This window comes from Dromiciops gliroides, chromosome 2 (assembly GCF_019393635.1).
Source record: "Dromiciops gliroides isolate mDroGli1 chromosome 2, mDroGli1.pri, whole genome shotgun sequence".
Classification (NCBI taxonomy): Eukaryota; Metazoa; Chordata; class Mammalia; order Microbiotheria; family Microbiotheriidae; genus Dromiciops; species Dromiciops gliroides.
The window spans coordinates 120,680,444-120,699,031 of NC_057862.1; the positions used below are offsets into that span (position 1 = coordinate 120,680,444).

At 39.1% G+C, this 18,588-nt stretch overlaps 1 protein-coding gene across 1 annotated transcript in view; it reads left to right on the top strand.

Annotated features, from left to right (window-relative positions):
* RASGRF1 (Ras protein specific guanine nucleotide releasing factor 1) overlaps positions 1-18,588 on the top strand; it is a 219,042-nt gene that overhangs the window by 78,288 nt on the left and 122,166 nt on the right. Inside the window, exons 4-5 of the mRNA XM_043981671.1 lie at positions 13,223-13,315; positions 16,653-16,906. Of these exons, the coding sequence (XP_043837606.1) occupies positions 13,223-13,315; positions 16,653-16,906 (347 nt within the window). The remainder of the gene's footprint in view (positions 1-13,222; positions 13,316-16,652; positions 16,907-18,588) is intronic.

Consider the following 18,588-nt stretch of genomic DNA (forward strand, 5'->3'; position numbering starts at 1 on the left):
AAAGACAATGAGGCATAGTAAACAAAGGATCTGCCTTGGAATAAGGAAAAGCTGGGGTCAGTTCCTGCTTATTCCACATACCTGGGCACATCATATAATACTTCCTAAGAAGGCATATTGGTAAAAAGAAGTCTCTTCATTGGAGGTTCTCTCCTAATGAAATCACAGGTTTAGTCTTCATTATTATAGTATTAAATTTCACAACCAGATAATTTCATATAATATAGCGGAAAGAGAAAATTGGACTTTATTTTAAAACTTGCCTCAGAAACTTACTAGCTAGGTGACCCTGGGAAAATTATTTAGCCTTTCTCTGTCCCTCAGTTTCCCCATATATGAAACAATTCATCTATCATCTTAAAATCTTATGAAGGCCCAGGTTTGGCTAATGACTAACTTGGTGGATATTTTACCTCCCCCATCTGAACTTCAGTTTCATGACAGCAGAGGCTGTATTTGTACCCTGAGAGTTTAGCACAGTGCTTCTTACATAATACTAAATGCTTTTTGATTCATTCATTCATCTGTAAAATGAAGCTAAAATATTTTTACTGCCTAACATGGGTTTCTTTTAAAAATAAAATAAGAGGTTGCCATAGTCCTCTATAAATTGTAAAATACTATAAATTGGGGGGGGGCAGCTGAGTGGTGAAGTGGATAAAGCACCAGCCCTGGATTCAGGAGGACCTGAGTTCAAATCTGACCTTAGATACTTGACACTACCTATGTGACCCTGGTCAAGTCACTTAACCCTCATTGCCCTGAAAAAAAAAAATACCATAAATTGTCAGCTATTGTTTACCCATGGAATTTTAATTTTTTCATGGTTTCTAGTGATTTTTTAAATGACTTATCCATTCATGGTTTTCATTTTCCACCTTCATGGTCCTTTTTTTAAAATACTCTTATACCTTGTCTCTAACACAAGGTGAACAAATTGAAGAAAATATCCAGAGAAGAATCTCCTCCTGATGGCTAGACTTCTTTTTTAGCCCTGGAAAAGTGACTTGCCTAAGGTCACACACAAATGTAACTGAATCGGGCCTTACATGTAGGTTTTCTGACTCCATGTCCAATGTTGTTCCCCCCTACAACACATTGATTCTGGTGATACTCTTAAGCAATGCTTTAAATGGCTAATCATATCCTCAAGGTCAAAGTAAAAAATCTTGAGAGCAGCTTTCTCACTATGATATTTATCTCCAACCAATGTAGCTAGGCTTCAGGCAACAGAGGAGAGTGGTGGCAACTGCTTAGTTCCACCAGTCCTCAGAATACACGCTACTGTAAGCTGAAAATTGCTAAACCAAATGGAAAGAGACAAATGAGCAGATGCCATTCAGAATCCATACACTCCATGTAGTATTCAGGGTTGAATATAGCCTGTTTAAAAATAGGAGACTGTTTAATGAAGAGCAGTCTTCCAGCTGTGTGGGCTCAGCATGCTATACATAGCTCCCTTTATTTTAAGGATCTTCTCAGCAGCCTGTATCTCCAATAGCTTAGCCCTTCCTCTCTAAGAAAAAAAATGGATCAAATTTGGTAGGTGTGGGAAATGACATCGAACTTGATGATATGGAGATAACTGTGGTCAGGAAAGTCTCAAGGGTAGCAGATTAATACTGATCAGGCAATCAAAACAAAAAAATCTTATTGTCATACATGGAATCATAGAGGGAATTATAAAAGGGATGAGTGAGAAAATTGAGGCCCATACAGTGCCAAAGGGTATACTCGCTAGCCAATTAATGACAGAGCTAGGGCTAGAACATAGGACCATAGATTCAGAGCTGGAAAGAATTGTAAAGGACATCTAATCCAACCACCTAACTTTTATGACTATAGAAACCAGGAACCAGAGTAGTTAAGTGACTTTCCTAAGGTCACACAAGCAACAAAGGCACAATAAGGAGAAGGAAACATAGACACAAATAACAATAATACAAGTTAATGGTCTGAGTGGTCTCATGAATTCAAGGAAAGGATCATTTCTAGCTGGGGGCAAGTGAGTATGACCAGGGAAAGTTAAATGGAGGAAGCTGTCCCTGATCCAGATCTTGAAGGGAAGGAGGTCAATAGGTGGATATTTAGGGAAATGAGTTCTTTTCAAACTCATGAGATGATGTGGAGAAAGGTACAGAAATAGAAAAAAGGCAAAATGATGTCAATAGTAGGTGGTCTAGTTTAGCTGGAGTTCAAAGAGAAATTTTTATCTAGGAGAAACACCAATGACCAATGACCAATGCTGTAGAACATACTAGAAAGTATGGGTATGAAAATATAGATGAATCCATTCAATTTGAGATCTCTAATGACTAGCTATTGCAATTTACAGAATTGGAAGTCATCCTGGAGAGAACTAGGGAAAAGGATGTAGTGAAGAAAAAAATAAAGAAGTCTATATACCACACTCCATAAGTAAGACAGACAAAGGCTAAATGACTTCTCAGGATCATATAACTACCAAGCATATGATGTAGAATTATGACCAGTGGTATGTGAGTAAATGTTTAACAATCAGCTGAGTAAAAGGGGGAGAAATGTATGCATTATTGACATTTTTACTTTCCTAAGTCTAGACAGTCAACAAGACAATAAATCAAGTCCAGATTTGTAGCATTTGCCAGTTTCTGAAGTATAAAAGCTCACACTGAAAATTTAACAACCAGCTCTCACAAGCCAGTTAGAATTGTTTCTAGCACATTCCTGACTGTAAACCTAATGCTCTATTCACTCCATTGCCTAGCTGCCAGCCTGGTGGTCTCTTTGTGGTTGGAAGAATTGTGTCCCATATATTCATACTAGAAAACTCAAGTCATTCCTTATTATTTTAAGATTCAGAGCAGCTAGGTAGCACAGTGGATAGAACACCAGCCCTGGAGTCAGGAGGACCTGAGTTCAAATTCATCCTCAGACACTAGCTGTATGGCCCTGGGCAAGTCTGATTAACTGATTGCCTCCAAAAAGAACAACAACAAAAAGAGTCAAAAAGTCCTTTGACCCTCTGGTACCTATCTTCATTTCCAAGTCAGCAAAGAATATTCTTAGCCTCCATTTAAGGTCATCTCTAAGAGCACTTCCAGTTCAAAACCAGAGAGGTAGAATTATAGCATGGTGCCATGTATCTTCTCATTCTGATAACCCATTTTAGTACTGCAAGGCTGAATTAACAGATAGATAGACAGCCACTATCCTTTTTGGGGAAGCTGAGGTCAGAAACAAATAGTTATGGTTGGCTTAAATTTATATAGGATGGGGGCAGCTAAGTGGCACAGTGAATAAAGCACCGGCCCTGGATTCAGGAGGACCTGAGTTCAAATCCAGGTTCAGACACTTGACACTTACTAGCTGTGTGACCCTGGGCAAGTCACTTAACCCTCATTGCCCAACCAAAAAAAATTACATAGGATGGAGAGAAATTGATGAGAGGGGATTTTAAAATGAAAAATAAAATTAACCACATAATAGATGAAGGGATCAAGAAGGCAGGTGAAAAATTGGCAACATGGTTGACTCAGATAATGAAAGAAAAGGTAGCAGGAAGTTAAATTAAATCTTTCTCATGAAACAAACTGTTTGCAGAAACAACATGAAATGAGGTGCTTTTTAAGCAAGAGAATTTCAGAGAATTCAGGTAAAAACCCAACTCTCCAAAGGTTGTTCATAGTCTCTAGGGTAGACTGAATTCATAGCCTAATGTTTTCTCAAGACAAGGTATCCTCAAGTGTACCTATCCAAATGGGGAAACACTTTCATAATAATCTCTTGCATTAAGAACTCTATATTAATATGGAAAATGCACTTCCAGACAAAAAGCAATTCTACAACTCATTTTCAAAGGCTTATGAAACTTTCAAAACTGACTTTAAATTAGATCTGACAGAATATAACAAGTGACAGGGGATACATTGAAGATGACCAGAAACTGGGAAGCAGAAAATAAGAGGTTGAATTAAATCAGACACTGGTAACCTGTGTCTGTCTTTGGTGGAGGTGCTGACTTTCTATAAACTATTGCAGAAAGAAATTGACATGGGTGGGGGGCAGCTAAGTGGAGCAGTGGATAAAGCACCAGCCCTGGATTCAGGAGGACCTGAGTTCAAATCTGGCCTCAGACACTTGACACTTACTAGCTGTGTGACCCTGGGCAAGTCACTTAACCCTCATTGCCCCCCCCCCACACACACACACACACTCAGAGAGAGAAGCACCCCTCTCTGCTCACTGGTAATCACTGCTCACCACCACTCTATGCAAGAGTCAGCAGCATCATGGCAGGCAATTAGAAAGAGTACTCAAGAAGAAAAAGAAGAGTAGGGAAAGAAAAAGAAATTGTCTTCAAAGAGGGTGCACCTTGTGAGAAGATGACAGAACAGGAAAACATGGCAGAGAAAGTTCAATAGGTAAAGGGTAACTTTGATCTGTGGGTATTTAAGAACTCATTGAGTAAAGAGTTATGTAGAGAATTGTGCAATTACCGCAAATATCTTCTTTCTGCTCCACTGTAACAGTAGTGTGTGCAGCTACCCACACTATGTAGGGAGCTTAACACTTCTCACCTGGGTGTATAGTCACTTATTCACTCTCTAGTTGGCTTATTCATTCCAACCTATTCTCACTCTAACAGGTCTAAATTCCCAGAGAAAGACCACCACCAGGTGATTACACTAAAGTTCTCTCAGGGTCCTAAGACTAACCCTGTTGAGAGAAAATACACTCACCTACTCTTTACCCTAGCAATTGAGCTCCTACTGATGCATTCCTATTTATACAACTAGCCAGTCATAATATAATGCAGCCAAACACTGTGTGAAATTCACACAGCTATCCATTCACAATTATGACAGATTTAGATCTTAAAAAATAGAAATTTACTTAGCAAAGAGGCAAAGGAAATAGCAACACTGTACGTAGTCATACTTTGAAGTGAATAGATAAATAACATTCATCAGAATCAATATATAAACCTACCCCTCTCCCACCAATGTACTCAATATAAGTGGGGGAGACTGGACAAACATTTTTAGGAACCTAGCAAAAAAGCACATGAGGAGGGGGATGGGGAATCTGTGTGGTTGGGAGTAATTCACAACTCTGAAGTGCAAGTTTTGATATCATTAGTCTATTCAAGAACATGTGCACCATATAAAATTGTTTTTCAGTTTATTACTTCTCTGTTGGTCTTTATTGCTCTTCAGCTAAACAAATCCTCTTCTCTTCAATCCTTGAAGGAAGCATTTACAATTCTTTCAAATTGGAAAGCACCCTTAAAAGGGCATTTAAAAAGTGTTATCTCAATGTAAATAACTGTTCTCTTAAACCTGAAGAACTCCAGAACTCATCAGACCAGACCAGCCAGTTATTCACTCACCTGGATGCTATATTGTCCAATCAGAACAGGGCTCACAGCAACATAGCTCAAGTTCATGCTTTAGAAAGGGCAAACAAATCTAGTTGGCTCACCAAGACACAAGGCAGCAATAAATCCTGTCTTTCCCTCTGCTTTTCCTTCTCAAGGGAAAGGTGGACATAGAGAACAACAGGGACATAAGAGAAATTTCAAATCTCTCCAATTTTAGGAGGCTGAAGGTCTAAGCCAATTAAATTAATCCTCTCTCTCACCAATCAGGAAAGCTTAACTAAAACCTTATGTCAGCTAACTGCTTCTAGCTGCCAACATCTCAGCAGCACAACTTTTCAGCCACCAGCTGAAAAGTCTCTACTACAGATTCTTCTTATCAACAGCCTCTTATAGCTAGACTAGCTTAAATGATAGACTCCTGGTTCTCAGTAACTGATCTTTCCCTTAAAAAGGGAACTCAGCGGGGCAGCTGGGCGGGGCAGCTAGGTGGCACAGTGGATAAAGCACTGGCCCTGGATTCAGGAAGACCTGAGTTCAAATACAGTCTCAGACACTTGACACTAGCTTGTGACCTTGGGCAAGTCATTTAAACCTCATTGCCCTCCCCCCCAAAAAAAGTAGTCACTCAGGGGCAGCTAGGTGGTGCAGGGGATAAAGCATCAGCCCTGGATTCAGGAGGACCTGAGTTCAAATCCAGCCTCAGACACTTGACACTTAATAGCTGTGTGACCCTGGGCAAGTCACTTAACCCTCATTATACTGTCAAAAAAGGAGTCCCTCATCAAATTTCCCCTATGAAATCATCAGTCCTTTTAAAATCATATCTCAGTCTCCAAATGCTTATATGATTTCTCTCTCTTCTTTAAAGTTTTTATGACCTGTGAGTCATAAAACAGTTCCATACAAATGAGCTGAGAGACCATAATGCCCTACACTTTTAAAGTCTTACACATGTCACTCCAACCCAACTTTTGTGACTTTGTGTCTCTTTGACTTACTTTATTTTACTTTTTAATAAATAAAAGGTTTTTTTTCTTTTGCCTCTTGAAACCATCAGACAGTTCACATATAAGCAGGGCATAATTCTATATGCCATTCACAAGGTGATTTCTCTTTATGTTTATGTCTCAGTTCATTTTCCAACCAAAATTGCCCAAATCCCAACTAAAAACTGTTTCTTCAAGCACATTTTAGTAGGTTGTATTAAACTGTTCTTTTCCTACTCCTTTTAGGTGTTGAAATGTTTGTCTATAGCAGGAGCAACCTTCCAAATCCTTTGACAATTGATATAATTCTTTTTTTTTTTACATAAAATACTTTTCCCCCTGTCTTTTTTTTTCTGTTTGTCAAATCTTTATTGGGTAATTGGGGAAAGGTAGGCAGGGTCCAGCTTAGTCCTTCCTCATGGCAGCCAGGACGTTGCTGAGCTCCTCTCTCTTTCTCTTGGCTCAGATGTGAGTTCCCAACCTTTTTAACAATCCCATGGCCCACTTCTCATAAGGAGAAAACCCACACACCTCTCGGATCATATCTCTCACAGACTTGGTGTGTTTGGTCAGGCGCCCATGGCGGCAGCAGTGTCATGGCTTCGAAACAGTTTTGATAACTTTGTGAGGCCCATGGTCATGGGGTAGCAGATGGCCATGGCTTGCAGCATGATTGTAGCCTCAAGGCTCCCCCTGTCTTTTAGACCTAAGCTGCTCCATTTAAATAGAATAGTATCTAAAAGGGACAACAAATCAAAACTGTATTTGAGGTTATACCCACCTCCTGGAGGTAAAGTTCAAAAAGAACACTGTATTAAAATTCAGGAGACCAGTAATCTCATTGTAATTGCCTCACTAACTTGTTTTCAGACCTCGGGTCAGAACAAATGGACAGCAAGGTGGCACAGTGGATATAGCATGTGTCTAGAGTCAAGGAGGACCTAAATTCAAATCTGGTCTCAGAGACTTGCCGTGTGACCCTGGGCAAGTCACTTCACCCTGTTTGCCTCAGTTTCCTCCTCTGCAAAATGAGCTGGAGAAGGAAATGGCCAACCACTCCAGTATCTTTGCAATAAAACCCCAAATGTGGTCACAGAGAGTTGGATATGACTGAACAACAATAAATCAATTCAACAAGCATTTATTAAGCAGTGTCTTTTCCTCAACTGTTAAATCAAGAAGTTGATCTAGGTGGGTTCTAAGGTCCTTTTTAGCTCTCACATTTTGCTACATTTATATTCAATTCAACAAGCATTTCTTATATTCCTTCTGTATGCCAGGCACTGTGCTGGGTGCTAATATAAAGACAAAAATAAAGTATCTGTCCTCAAGGAGCCTGACATCTACTGAAAAGGAAAGGGATAAAGATAAGTAAATACAAAAGACATACACAGTAAATGCAAAGTAATGAGAAGTGGAAAGAGAATATTCCAGGCATGGTATACAGCTTGTGCAAAATCACAGAGTCAGAAAACAGATTGCCGTGCAAGTAGGTCAGTTTGGTTGGAACATAGTAATGTGAAATCTGTATAAAAATATATGTTGGAACCAGGTTGCAAAGGGCTTTAAATGCCAAACAACCAAACAGAGGAGTTGGCATTTTATCCTAGGAGCAGTTGAAGTTTTTTGGCAAGGGGCATGACATGAGCAAATCTGTGCTCTAGGAATGCAACTGGCCCCCTGGGTGGAAGATGGATTGGAGAAAGCCAAGAAGAGAGGTGGGAGGATCATTTAGGAGACTAATGCAATATACTGTGTTAGAGGTAACAAACAAGGTGGAGGCCTAGCTATTTTCTCCAATACTCACAAACTCACAAACCTACCCAAAATAAGAATTATGCATAAAAATGAAGCAACTGAAGCTGTCTCCATGGGCCAAAATGTCGAGAACTTGACCAAGGTGACAACCTGATCAACTAAGAGAAGAAAAGGGTAATCCCTTGTCCCCAACACACTCACTCAGAACTCTCTTCCCCCAAGAATTCCCTTTTCTATGAGGGCAGGAAAATCCAAACCACAAGTTTGTGCTCCAGGATCCATTCATATATTTACTCACTGCTGCTGCAGTTTTTGACAACGAATACTGACCCTGCCCTTACCCAACCATTCTATAGTAATAAGCAGCAAAACTCATCTCTGCATACCTATCCCTTCAGTGCTCTTGCTGAGGCAGCAGGAGGAGAAAAGCCAGACATGTGATGTCTAGGGCAGCAGCACACTGGAACAGTGCTCAGTCAAAAGACTAACAATCAGAAATAATTGGGAATGGTGCCAGCATATATGTGAGCTACAACATGCCTGAAGTAAAAGAGACTGGTATCCAGGTGGGGTAATTTCTTTCCTCCTAGAAGTTACTTGGAGCAGAGACTAAGGCCAGTGAAAAGTGAATTCCCCAAGTGGGAAAAGAATGAGATAGCTTTGAGGTATCACTTCTGGGGACCAGCCATCAAAATGGGAAGAGTCAGAAAATGAGCAATAGGAAAATAAAAGAAAAAAGGACTGAAATTACCAGAGTTCTCAGGAAGAATAAAACCATTGCAAAGCCTCAAACACAAGCAATAAGACAACAAGGGAAGATGTTATTCTTGGCCTATACAACCCTTGACCATAAAAATAACAATTTACATTTATATAATGCTTTATAGATAAATTTTACACACATCTCATTTAAACCTCAAAAATAATCCTGGGGAGTAAACAGGACAGAAATTATCCCTATTTCACAGATAACTAACTTTCCCAAAGCTACACAACTAATAAGTGGCAAAATTAGAACCCAGGTCTCCCAACTTTAGGTCCAGAGCTCTTTCCATTATACCACCTTGGCTCTTATACCAATGGGGTTTCATTATACCTGATTCCTCTTGATGCACTAACATAACTTGTTCACCCAATCTGATATTGAATATGATTTTTAAAAAGGAAAAAATATTATTCTAACTGCTTTGCTTGTGCATTTATCAAAGAAGCTACCCTTACTGCATCCATGTTTCACCAGTAATCGCAGCTGAGTACATGTCTTAAAATTCCCATCTCCAAAAAGGGAGGCAAATGTGTTAAATATATCATATGATTCTTTCATCCCCTGCCCCTCTCTCATCCCAACCCTATCTTTTTTTTTTTTTTTTGGTGAGGCAATTGGGGTTAAGTGACTTGCCCAGGATCACATAGCTAGTAAGTGTCAAGTGTCTGAGGCCAGATTTGAACTCAGGTTCTCCTGACTCCAGGGTCGGTGCTCTATCCACTGTGCCACCTAGCTGCCCCATCCCAACCCTATCTTTTGACTAACACTTTTATTTTTAACTATTTTGTGTATTTTTGCTTTGTCTTCCTAACAAGTTTGTAACTTGAGCTCCATGAAGGCAAGCACTTAGAATTATTTTACATTCTGCATAGCTCCCTGCATACTACAAAGTATTTGGTAACTTTTCTGCTCCCATGCTGTTTGCTGCAAAATGTAGAATTTAAGTTTCTTGAGGGTAGGAATTCTTAGCATAGTGCCTTGCACACAATAGTTATTTTTCATATTTTGTTCATTTGAATAGAATTATTCACACCTTTCCTTAAATCAGGAAGGTCTTCCTTCTACCTTCTGTCTCTATCTCTGCCTATTAAAATCTTACCCATTGGGGCAGCTAGATGGCGCAGTGGATAGAGCACCGGCCCTGGAGCCAGGAGTACCTGAGTTCAAATCCGGCCTCAGACACTTAAAACTTACTAGCTGTGTGACCCTAGGCAAGTCACTTAACCCCAACTGCCTCACTAAAAAAAAAAAAAAAAAAAAAAAAAATCTTACCCATTTTTCAAGGTTCATCTTCCTTGATTCTACCACAACTGGAAATGATCCCTCCCTTCTCAAAATTCTCATATTGTCTTCTTTGCATGTATTATGGATTTACCACTTTCTGTTTTGTATAATAATAATGCCATAACATAGACATAGAAGATAAAGAACTTGTATTGAGATAATGATGCACTAGTGAATGTTTAACAACAGGCTTTTGGGAGGGAGTGATATTGACAATACACCTTTAAATTTAATCTACATTATTAACCTTATCTCCACCATTTTCTTACATCTAATCTAAACAATCAACAAAACATTAATTCAAGATCTGATTTGTAGCGTTTGTTGATTTCCAAGGTTTACCCTATATGAAATGATTCCAGCTCATCCTTTCCAGGAAGACCTGGGTTCAAGCCCCATATCTGATATACAGGCTGTGAGACTTTAGGCAAGTCACTTAACTTCTCAATATTCTATAGTAACTCTCAAAGACTCAAAGTTGCACAAAAGGTACAGAAAAGGTGCTGAGCTGCATCAGTAGAAGTTCCTGATCTAGTAATCCCTGATACCAATGAGACCACAAATCTAGTCCCTATTCCTATTATGTGTGATAGTTATTCACATATTATCCCCTACAGATATTTGTAAGTTCCTATAGGACAAGACCATATTTTACTTATCTTTGTATTTCCTACCACCTGGCACACATACCTTTAATATGTTTCTTGAATTAAATGAATAGTATTACCAATAAAACTTATTATATTGAATTTACAGAAAGAGGAACTGACTCATTGATCTTTATGTAGCATATCAGCTTATCCCCAAAAATCCTTCACCTGAGTGCAAAACTAATGGACCAGATCTCTAACATATTTGTTCTTTGAATATTCTTTACACAGAATTCAGAATATCCAAAAATAGCTATGGTTCTCAGTTTGACATAAACCTGGGCACGGTTGCTTATTTTGTCTTCCAGATGTTTACTAGACTGGCTATACTAAGCCAAATGACTCAGGGCCAAAGAAAACTGAGGGAATTCAACATTTTATTGATGGGTCAAATGTTGATTCCCATGCTTGTATTGTTTCCTTAGAATCATGGTATCGGAGTGATGATATAGTACCCACCCTGCAAAAACCAAAACAAAACAAAAAGAATCATGATATCATGGGGAAAGCAGTGAATAAGTTCCTTTTTCAAGCTGAAAGACTTGCTTTATAGTCTTGAATATGCCACTTAGAAAAGATCCAACCATTCTGGAGAGCAATTTAGAACTATGCCCAAAGGGTTATAGAACTGTGCATGCCCTTTGATCCAGCAATAGCACTGCCAGGTTTATATCCCAAAGACATCCCCAAAAAGAGAAAAAAAATTTTTGTACAACAATATTTCTAGCAGCTCTTTTTGTGGTGGTTAAGAATTGGAAATCAAAGGAATGCCCATCAATTGGGGAATGGCTAAACAAACTGTGGTATATAATGGTCATGGAATATTATTGTGCTATAAGAAATGACAAGCCAGATGATTTCACAAAGCCCTGAAAAGACATGTATGAAATGATGTATTGTGAAGTGAGTAGAACCAAGAGAACATTGTACACAGAGACAGCAATATTGTTTGATGAAGAGCTGTGAATGACTTGACCGTTCTCAACAATACTATGATCCAAGACAACTCCAAAGGACTATTGATGAAACATACTATCCACCTTCAAAGAAAGAACTGATATGGATTGGAACACACTGAAGCATGCTATTTTTCACTTTCATTTTTTCTTTTAATCAAGTTTTCTTGTACGAAATGACAAATTTGGCAATGTCTTACATAATCATGCATGTATAACCCATATCTGATTGTTTGCCACATCAGGGAGGGGGAGGGGAGGGAGGGAAAGAGGGATAAAAATTGGAACCCCAAACTGTAAATAAAAAAGTTTATTATTAAAAAAAATAATATGCCACTTAGCTTTGTGACCTAGGGCAAGTCATTTCCCTGACCAAGGCCCCAGTTTCCAAAAATGAGGGGAGTTAGGGGCAGCTAGGTGGCGCAGTGGATAGAGCACCGGCCCTGAAGTCAGGAGGACCTGAGTTCAAATCCAGCCTCAGACACTTGACACTTACTAGCTGTGTGACCCTGGGCAAGTCACTTAACCCCAACTGCCTCACAAAAAAAATGAGGGGAGTTAGGCTAGATTGGGGTTCTTCACCTTTTGTATATCATGGGCTCCTTTAGCAATCTGGTGAAGCCTATGGGCCCCTTCTCACAGGAATATTTTTAAATTCTTAAAATAAATCATATAAGATTACAAAGGAAACCATGTGCTAAGGAAAATAAAGATAGATTTTTTTCCCATCCAAGCTCATGAACTCCCTAAAATCTCATCACAAAATCCTTTGGGAGTCTGAGCACCCAAGGTTAAAAGCCCCTGGAGTAAGTGATCTATAAGATCCTTTCCAGTCCTAAATCCATAATCCTTACACCTAAAGGTGAATCTATCTGGATCTAATGCCCATGCTTTAAAAGCTATGAAAATTAAGAGATTGTTATTATTAGCAAAAATAATATCTAGCATTCATGTAATGATTTAAGGATTACAAAGCACTTTACATATGTTATCTCATTTGAGAATCACAACTTTGTGAAGTAAGTACTGTTTGCCCAGGGTCATACAGCTAATAGGTTTCTGAGGTCAGGTTAGAAGTCTTCCCAACTACATGTTTTCCACTCTGTCAACTGGACCACCTGCCTGCCTCTGAGTGACTTAAGTCGCTTATCTAAAGTGACCCAGAAAATTAATGTAATGAGAATCTTGATCACCTGACTCCCATGACCGATTACATCTTTCTATCACATCATTACATAATTGAGGACTTTGGGGGCAACTGATACACAATGTTATCAGTCGTGTCATTATGATGACCATAGAAAATTATAGGAAGGGCAGGTAAAAATACTGGAGACCAGAAAGAAAACTTTTACAAGCCTGAAAATCTGGGGTATTAATCTGAGCCAGCTTCTTTGATGACTATACTAATGTCCTTATTAATCACTGATTTCGTGTTCTGTTTTGTTTTGTTTTTGTAGATTGCTTCCTTGCTCAAGGACAATGACCGAATTCAATCAACCCAAACTGTCACACCCAATGATGAAGACAGTGACATCAAGAAAATCAAAAAGGTTTATGCAGTTTTTCTTTATTTTTAACATCTTTTGAAGCTTACAATCCCAGTAGTGCCTAGAGTCCTCTCATCCCCTAGTGCCTTATTACATCTCCAGAGACGCACCTCTCCCCTCCAGGAAAACAAAAAACATATACTCTCATCTCTTTCAAAATTCTCCCTTTGGGGGCAGCTAGGTGGCACAATGGAGAAAGCACTGGCCCTGGATTCAGGAGGACGTAAGTTCAAATCCAGCCTCAGACACTTGACACTTACTAGCTGTGTGACACCAGACAAGTCACTTAACCCCTCATTGCCCCACCCAAAATGCTCCCTTTGGTTCCCAGCAGTTGGATAAGTTTTCAAAAACCATAAAATCATAGAAGCAGAATCATACCTTGCATTTCTTTTTTATTAATACATATTACACTTCTCTTCACCTCCAACCCAATTTTTAAAAAATACAACCTTGGGGCAGCTAGATGGCGCAGTGGATAGAGCACTGGCCCTGGAATCAGGAGTACCTGAGTTCAAATCCGGCCTCAGACACTTAACACTTAACTAGCTGTGTGACCCTGGGCAAGTCACTTAACCCCAATTGCCTCACTAAAAGAAAAAAAAATACAACCTTCATAACAAATAAGCACATCAAATAACATGTTTGACATATCCAAAAACATATATCTTACTCTGTACCTTGAATCCATCCTCTTTCAGTCAGGATTTGGGTAGTTTATAAAGTGCTTTCCTCACAAGTCAATAGTACAATCATCATTAACCACAGTTTTACAGATAAAAAAAATTTAATTGACTTCCCCAGGAGCATACAGGAATAAGTGGCTGACCTAGGATTCAAATGTAGGTCTTCTGACAAATCCATTGTTCCCTGATGTTATGTTCCTCTTTGAGAATGAAGGACAAACAACAACAAATTTCTCCATCACAGTCATTACCAGCTTTAAGAGGCAGCTAGGTGGCACAGTGGATAGAGCACTAGCCCTGAAGTTGGGAGGATCTGAGTTCAAATCTTACCTCAGACATTTACTAACTGTGTAACACTGGGCTAGTCACCCCCAAACATCTGGAGCCATCTCCAGTCATCCTGATATCTAGATATTTTAGATAGATAGATAGATAGATAGATAGATAGATAGATAGATAGATAGATAGATAGATAGATAGATAGATAGATAGATAGATAGATAGATAGATATTGCCCCACTGGACCCAGATGGCTCTGGAGGAGAAAGTAAAGTTGGTGACCTTGCACAGCCCTCCCTCACTTAAATCCAATTCAATGAAAGTCATGACACCACCCCAATGTCATGGTACTCTTTGAGAATGAAGGAAAAACAACAACAAGCCAGCCTTAGAGATTATCTAACACAATCCTCTCATTTAACTATTGAGGAAACTGAGGCTCAAGAAGTAAAGTGACTAGTCTAGGATCAAACAGCTAACTTCTTTTATACAAACCACATTTCACTCTGATTGAGTTGGTGTGACACTGATACATGATAGACTCAGAAAAGAATAGAGTCAGTAAATCCTCAAAACAAGAGAGTATTTCTTTACCCGATGACTGAGGGAATTTTTTTCCAATTGTCTCCTGGCATTTTTTCTACTTTGGAATGGGTGAAATGAGGAAGTGTACCAGTGATGAGCCCATAGAGATTTAGAGCCCATCGGTATTTTAGAGTATTATCATAGTAGTATGGAAAAGTGGAAAGAACCCTAGGTTTAGAGACAGGTAACCATTGTTCAAATCTCATCTCTGACAATTTTACTACCTGTCGTATCTGAAGCAAGTCATTTAACTTCTCTGGGCCTCAGTTTCCTTATCTATAAAATGAAGGAGTTGGACAAGAGGGTCTCTGAGGTCCTTTCTGGCTCTAATGATTATAGGAATATTCCTGAACTGCTTTTTAGAGGTCTTTTCCATACTGGGAAAAATATACTCCTTTGGAGAGGTCAGAGTACATATTCGTCCATATACTAGAACTGAGAGGAATTTCAGTAATGTCGCTGCGATGTTTTCATTTTACAGATGGAAGGAAATCTAAGTCCAGAGACAGGTGAAGTGACTTGGCTGAGGTTGTTCAGTGAACTAGTGGCAGTTATCATTCAGTCATTTTTGAGCAGTGTCATCACCCTATTTGGGGCTTTCTTGGCAAAGATACTGGAGTAATTTGCCATTTTCTTCTCCAGCTCATTTTACGGATGAAGAAAATGAGGCAAACAAGGTGAAGTGACTTGCCCAGGGTCACATAGCTAGTAAAGTGTCTGAGGCCAGATTTGAACTGAGGAAGAGGCATCTCCCTTCCTCTAGGTCCAGCACTGAGTGAAAGAGCTAAGGCTAAAAATCTAGCTGCTCTGATTCTTAGTGCAGGATTCTTTCTGCTTTGCCACCGAAGTATATAAAAACAGGGGTGGGTAGGGGGTGCGGGGTAGACATTCTTCAAACGTTCCTGTATATGAATTAATTTTTTCCCTGGTTCTTGCTAAAATTAGCCGGCAGAAAGGAATCAGACGACAGACATCTGAGTTAAATATTCCTGCTCATTTCCCTGTAGAATCAGTAAGCAGAAGTTCAAGATATGCATGTACTCAATTTCATCTGAGGAGTCCCACGGATGAGATTAAGGCAATCTGCCTCATCTATTCTAATTGGATAAATCCTCATCATCATGATGAATATTAATTACAATCTTCTGGGTCTTTGAGACTCTCACCCTATTTTTCACTACTCCCCTTCAAATGCTTCTTGTTGCAGTCAGAATGGGCCACCCCCCAATCTTATTCTACATATCCATGTCTGCTACATATTCCCTTTTCAACTCCACCTGTTTAAAACAATTTTGGTCAAGGAAGTCCTAGCTCTGGTGCCCTCTTCCTCCATGATGCCTTCTCTGATTCCCTTGTCCAAAAGTGGTGTCTTCTACCTCAAATATTCCTCAGTCTGGATCTTTCTTTTCTCCCATCACAGTCTATCATACTTATCATACTTGTCCTAATTTATCATACTTATCTGTGTATATGTTGTACCTCCTTTATTAGATTATAAATTCCTTAAGAGTGGAGACTCATTTTTTGCGGGGAGGGGGGACAATGAGGGTTAAGTGACTTGCCCAGGGTCACACCACTAGTGTCAAGTGTCCGAGGCCAGTGCTCTATCCACCGCACCACCTAGCTGTCATTTTTTTTTAATTTTTGTTGTTGTTTTTTTAAATTCTCAGCACCCAGCAGAATGCCTGCATGTATTTGGCACTGAATGTTTGTTGAGTGAACAAAATGTAGTGCCATCTTTCTATATACATAATAGAGTAGGGAAAAAAATAAAACCTTCTTTTTCACAGGTGCAAAGCTTTTTGCGGGGCTGGCTCTGCCGGAGAAAATGGAAGACCATTATTCAGGATTATATCCGGTCACCTCATGCTGACAGCATGCGGAAAAGAAACCAAGTGGTATTTAGCATGCTCGAGGCAGAAGCTGAATATGTCCAGCAACTGCACATCTTAGTCAATAACTTCCTCCGTCCCTTGAGGATGGCTGCCAGCTCCAAAAAGCCTCCTATTACCCATGATGATGTCAGCAGCATCTTCCTAAATAGGTGAGTGTTCTTTTTGGAGGGAGAAGCTTTCAGCAAAGAGCTCCTGGTTTTTTTCCAACCAACAACTGCAGTAAAATGGTAGGCATTCAGAGGACTTTGCTGAAATATGCTTTTTCACTACAGAATTTTTTTTAAAATAAAGAGTTGGTTAAAGCAGAGAGATCATATAAACAAGGTTACCAGTAAGAGGGAGGACCGCTTGAGCTAATCAGGAAAACAAATCATTTAATTAGCTAACATTGAATACAAACAACTAGGAATGGCTCCTATCTATTTGTGAAAGTCTAACGCTATGCCCTATGTGTATTTAGAAATAATAAAACTGTGTTGATCAAATATTCCATAATTCAGGCTTTTCAGTTCAAACTGACCCTTCTTAAAGTTATGAATTATTGTTCCATCATACTGCATGATCATGGTTCTTCCCCTACCTGCCTGTTTCCCCTCCATCTCCTTCCATTACTGCTATTCTGTCTCCCAGTAAATATGAGGGCACTCCAAGATCTGCCCTCGGCCCTCTTCTCTCCTCTCTCCACACTCTCACTTGGTGATTTCATCAACTCCAATAGCTTCAATTATTACCTTCATACAGATCACTTTAAAATTTGTATCTCCAGCATAACCTTCAGCACCACATTTCCAATTATCTTGTTGTACATTTCTACCTGAATATTCCAGTCTAAAACTAACCAACTCATCTTCTTCCCTTTACTTAACTCTTCTACTTTGTTTCTATCTATTTAATGGTACTTATCATATACTACTTTGTATTATACTTATTCTATAGATGGCTTATGTCTCATATTAAATGATAAGCACTCTGAGTTAAATATTCATCTTTGTATACCCCACAGTGCCTATAACAGGACCTTTTATATATGACAGTCAATGAATTTTTGTGTGAATGAATGAACAAATCCATACCATGCCTATAGATAGGATTTCAATACAGTGGGATCTCATGAGAGTGTACCACTACTATTTGGTGTGGGTGCAAAGCAAGGGGAGATAGGAGAAAGGAGAAAAATATGCCTGAATATAGTTATGCATATGTATATACAGCTATGTATGTACTGTAATGGTGCTCTTCCAATATATTTTCATAAAGTTTCATGAGTGATGACATATGCTCTGAAAGGCATTGGCAAAGTCAAATTTGTTGGAGCGTCTTACTAAAGGTAAAACACTCAGGTGGCCACCACGTAAGGCTCAACCCACTTCAAACAGCCAGAAATCACAAAGAAGGGCATTGTACCCAGTCAATACCACAGTGCAGACCAAGCTGACTAATGATTGTCATCCAAGTACCTAGGATGCCCACAGCAGCAGTGAGGAACTGCTCTCCCTGGCAAAGGGAGATATTTTAGGACCAGAAAAATCTGATATATGATCATCATATACATACATATACATACACACACATGTGTGCATACATATAATATACATATGCACTTATATATACATAAACATACTTATATATACACAAACATATTTCTATATACATACACTGTGTTCCTATATATGTATATTTATATCTACTTATATATTTCTATATACATACATATACACATACATGCATATATACATATGTGTCTATACACACACACTAAGCTGACTCCTGTCCTGTTCCCACCAGCATGAACCTGAACATGCTTCAGAAAATCAGTACAGTTCACATATCA